Below are 5,029 nucleotides of genomic sequence, written 5' to 3'. Positions count from 1 at the left end.
GCCCTCCGCGGGGGCCTTGGCGAACGCTTCCGGCTGCGAGAGCGCCTGGCACATGGCGGCCGGTGTCCCCGACCCCGGCCCCCCCCCCCCCCTCCGGCCGGCCGCGCGGTGGCCCTCTTCCCGCTCGAGTCCCCTCGCTCTCGCCCTGCGCCCTGCGCCCGCCGGCCCTCGGCATGTGCCACAAGAGCCCCTTGCCGGACGGCCGGGCCGCGGGCCGGCGCCCGGGTTTCTCGGCACGCGCGTCGAGTCCATGGCCGCGCCCCCTCACGGGCCTGGCCAGCACACGACTCGGCGGGCGCAGCACCTGCCGGGCGGCAGGCGAAAGGGGCAGCCACGCCCGCAGGCGCGCCCCTCACGTAGGACTGGGGCATGCCCCCCCCCCCCCCCTCCGGCCGGGCAGCATCTGGCGGCCGGGCCCGGCGCGCCCGGGGGGCCAACATGACCCGGCCCCGCTGCACGACCAAGTGCAGGTCGGTGCGTCGGTCTGGGCCGTGATTGTGGGCGAGCCCCCGGCCCGAGCCCCGCCCCCCCCCCCCCCACACACACACGCACACGCCCAGGCCTCCGCAGACCGCGATGGCACGGCCAATGTGGCCCACAATGCCGTTGCCTGGTAGTGCCGGCGACCAATACCCAGCCCCCGGGGGCGATGCGGCATACGCCCCGGGGCCCAGCGTGGCCCGGGGCTCCGTGCGCCGGGCCGCGGGCGCCATCGCGCCGCGCCCCGAGCACGCCAAGGCCAGGCCGGGCTCCCGCTCGAGGGGACAGAGCCCGGGGCGCCTGGCCGGCAGGAGGCGCCGGATGGCGTGCCCCCCCCCCCCTCCCCCTCGCCGCCTGGCAGCCCGCCCGGCCTCGCCCGGCAGCCCGGGCGCCGCGTGCTATATAAGCGGCCGGCTTCCGGCCCAATGGAGGATTTCTTGGCACACTCGCCCCGGCCGACCTCCTCTCGACCCTGACGAGACCCCTCGCCTGTTGCCCGCCTCTCACGCCCGGCTGAGACCCTCCTCACCGCGCTGCGCCAGCCTCCCGCCCCTCTTCGCCGCCGCCTCCGCCGCTCCTGCCCGCCGCGCCTGCCCCCTCCGCCGCGCCCCGCGCCCACACCATGGTCGGCAACCTCTTCGAGGGTGTCCTCGGCCGCCGCAATGTCCAGCGGCTGGTCGGGCTCCTCATGCTTCTCGGCGTGATCGTCACCTCGGCCGCCGCCCAGGCCCCCGTCCACGACCCGAACCACCTGTGTAACGGCCTCGGTACGAACACACGCACCCCCGCACGCACCCCCGCACGCATGCACGCCTCCCACCCCTGCACGCATGCACGCCTCCCACCCCCGCACGCATGCACGCCTCCCGCCCCCGCACGCATGCACGCCTCCCACCCCCGCACGCATGCACGCCTCCCACCACCCACACCTCCCCTGACACCGGCCTCCCACCACCCACACCTCCCCTGACACCGGCCTCCCACCACCCACACCTCCCCTGACACCGGCCTCCCCCCCCCACACACGCACACGCACACGCACAGCCGAAACCTCGCACAACGGCCACTGCATCCCCTCCCTGCGCGGGTGCCTCATGTCCCGCGTGGTCAACGGCCAGCCCCAGTGCACCCAGTGCAAGAACGACTACTTCCTGGTGGAGGGCGTCTGCGCCATGTCCCACGAGCTGCCCCTCAACAAGCAGGCCCACCGGAACCAGGTCATGGACAAGTGCTCCATCTCCCACTGCCACGAGTGCAACGAGGTCCCCGGCAAGTGCAACCACTGCACCACCTTCATGACCTCCAACCAGACGTGCGCCGATCCCAGCCGCACCTTCTTCGATGGCTGCGTGCCGGTCAGCCGCAAGGCGGTCTTCGGCTGCGCCAGCTGCACCGGCGGCCGGACCCTCAGCCACCACCGGACCTGCAACATCCACTGCCCGGTCGGCGAGACCCAATGCGGCACCCACTGCTTCCGCAATGAGGACATGCCGGAGGGCTTCCGCTGCGATGCCTGGCTCCTGGCCGACTACATGCACCCCGGCCATGTGGCCGACGAGGTGCAGGACCTGCCGCCGCTCAACTGCGACAACCATGGGACCTGCTTCAGCTGCCACGCCGAGTGCGCCAATGGCGCCTGCACCGGGCCCCGGAAGACCGACTGCACCGCCTGCCCGGCCAGCACCATCCTCATGCCCTTCAACGAGGTGACCATCGGCTCGCGCACCCTGGCCGTCGGCATGTGCACCGCCGCCTGCCCCAGTGGTTACACCAAGTCCGGCGACACCTGCATGCGCTGCCAGCAGCCCAACTGCCTGCACTGCGACTCCAGCAACCTCGGCGCCTGCACCCAGTGCGTGCCCGGCATGTTTGTCCAGCCGGATGGCACCTGCGCCGACCACTGCCCGGTCGGCTTCACCGAGATGCTGGACGGCACGTGCCAGCCCTGCGCCGCCAACTGCGGCCGGTGCATGCGCCAGCAGCCGGAAATCTGCCTCCAATGCCTGTCGGCCCATGGCGGCCTGCTGGATGGCATCTGCTATGAGTCCTGCCCGGCCGGCTACCGGCTGATGTATGGCGCGTGTGCCAGCTGCGCCGAAAACTGCGCCGACTGCTCGGCCTCCATCTCCACCTGCAACCGGTGCATGCCCGGCCACACCCTGAGCAGCAATGGCGCCTGCCGGCCCAACTGCGCGGCCGGCACCTACTTCGATGAGACGGCCAAGCTTTGCAAGCCCTGCAGCACCAACTGCGGCACCTGCTCCAAGCGCCCGGACTATTGCACCACCTGCAAGGGCCCGCTGGTGGTCCTGCAGGAGCGCGGCGTGCGCCGCTGCGTCCACCAGGATGGCACCCGGTACACCCCGCACCCGGGGCTGGTCCTGCCCTGCAACATCCCCGGCTGCGTCAGCTGCCCGCATCACTACAACCTGTGCACCGGCTGCGACCACTACCTGCACCTGCACACCGACATCAACCAGTGCCTGGTCAACTGCCCGCCCGGGCAGTTCCGCACCGCCACCGGCGTCTGCCAGGCCTGCCATGCCTCCTGCGGCAACTGCGTCGGCCCCACCGCCGGCGACTGTGTCCACTGCGCCTTCGGCATGAAGCTCCAGCTCGACGCCTCCGGCCAGAAGGGCAGCTGCGGCACCCACTGCACCAAGCTCCCGGCCGCCCGGGCCCAGGACGTCTGCTACCAGTGCGAGCAGCACTGCCGCATTTGCGTCGTCCAGGAGACCAAGCTCCACCATGGCCAGCCCTTCCCCTCGACCTACTGCCAGGAGTGCTCGCCCGGCACCACCCTGGTCAACGGCAAGTGCTTCTAAGGCCTCCCCGGGCCTCCCCGGGCCTCCCCGGGCCACCCCGGGCCACCCGGCCGGCCGAGGGTGAAAGGGCGCCCTGGCCGGCGTGGTGTGCTTTCGCAGCGAGGAGCCTGCGAGGCTGGGCCGCGCTCGCGCAGCCCAACCGCACCTCCCAGGCTGGCGCGCTCGCACCCGGGGCCGCCCATGTGCTCCACCGGACCCGCTGGGGGCCGGAGGGGGCACCACGCACACCGTCCGGCGGGAACCCCGGGGGGCACGAGCGGCCCACCCCGATACCCCCATTTTCCCATCTACCCGCCGCCTTGACCCGGGACCCCCCCCCCCCCCCCCCCCCCCCCCGGGGGGGGGGGGGGGGGGAGGGCACACGCGACGACATGGCTGCCTGCGCGGCCCCCATGCCCCCGCGTGCCGGGAGACGATAGTGCGCGCGCGCGCGCGCACGCATATGATGCACACGCACACACATGCGGAGCCCGTTCTCGACCGCCACATATCTTCCTTTCTGGAGGCTTGTACGGGCGCGTATGTGTGTGTCTGTGTGTTTGTGTGCCAGCGCATGCGCGCGCGACGCCGCCCCGCCCCCCCCTGAGAGCCGGCGCTCACCAGAGCCCCCTCGCCGGCGGAGCCACCCCGCGCGCCTCTTCTCTCCCTGTCTCTCCCCTCGGCCGTGCGCCCCGCCCGCCGCCGGTCTTTGCCGCTCTGCGCGCGACCGAACGAAAAAAAAAGCAAACACAACATCTCCCTCAAACGCGCGCACGGGTCGCCCAAGCGCCGCCCGCGACGGGACCCCGCAGAGACCCAAAAAAAAAAACCCCTAGCATACGAAAACTCCCCTCTGCTTCCGCGCATCCCCCACCCCCCGCCGACCGGCGGACCGACGAGCAGGCCGATCCCCCCCCCCTCTCAAGAAGGCATCAATAGATTTTTAGGCGACATATCCCAAGCTTGTGTGTGTGTGTGTGTATTGGTATCATGGTGTGCCCTCCATCATCGGCCCCTCGTCCCACCGGGCCAAGAGGCCCGCGCAGGCAGGGGCGCCTTCCAGGCTCGAGAGGGGCGCGGCGGCCATCCTGGGCGGAGAGGCTCCGGGAGGCCCTTCTCCCGGGGCGAGCACAGGGGACCGGGTGGCTCCAGCTCCGCGCCCCCCCCCCCCCGACTCCGGGGGAGGGGGAGAGTCGGCCAAGCGCGGGGGCGGCGAAAGTGAACCGAGCCAGGCCCCGGGAAGGCCTTGAGGCGGGCGGGGCAATCTCGGGCGTGTCGGGACAGATCCTCCCCGATGCACACCGGCCCGAGGAAATGACCCGGGCCCGCGGGCGCCAAAGTGGCCCGAGCACCAAGCAAGAGGGAGCCGAGGGAGGGGGGGGGACATCGGCCGCGGGGCGGCGCTGCGTGGATAAGTGTTGTGGGGTCGATGTATGTGGGTCATGTGGTTTGTCGAGCTTGGTGAATGCCATTCTCTCGGATCGTAGCCCACAGCTCCCCTGCCTCCTTGCCCCACAACTAGCTGCCAATGGGGACCGCCGGGGCCGCGGAATGCTGTCACGGGCCTGGGTCAGACACCGAGAAGGGGCTCTGTGTGTGTGTGTATATTGTATGTATACGCGCACGCTATTGTGCAGGGGAATCGGGATCGCGGGGGGCTGGTGGCCACGGAGCGATGCGCCAGCAGCGCATGGGCATCCCTGCCTGCCGCGTCGCCCTTCCGCCAGGGCGGGGCGGGGGGGGGG

At 71.8% G+C, this 5,029-nt stretch overlaps 1 protein-coding gene across 1 annotated transcript; it reads left to right on the top strand.

The window, feature by feature from the left end:
* Positions 1 to 1,102: 1,102 nt before the first annotated feature.
* On the top strand, positions 1,103 to 3,305 carry H696_05836 (hypothetical protein; the record flags this gene model as incomplete). The annotated part of the gene is made up of 2 exons (XM_009499637.1): positions 1,103 to 1,247; positions 1,525 to 3,305. The coding sequence occupies 2 exons, from the start codon at positions 1,103 to 1,105 to the stop codon at positions 3,303 to 3,305; spliced, it is 1,926 nt and encodes a 641-aa protein (XP_009497912.1).
* Positions 3,306 to 5,029: the final 1,724 nt, after the last annotated feature.

The sequence above is a fragment of the Fonticula alba genome (genome assembly GCF_000388065.1).
Source record: "Fonticula alba strain ATCC 38817 unplaced genomic scaffold supercont2.14, whole genome shotgun sequence".
In the NCBI taxonomy this organism is placed as follows: domain Eukaryota; order Rotosphaerida; family Fonticulaceae; genus Fonticula; species Fonticula alba.
This window is presented reverse-complemented; position numbering and strand designations above follow the sequence as displayed.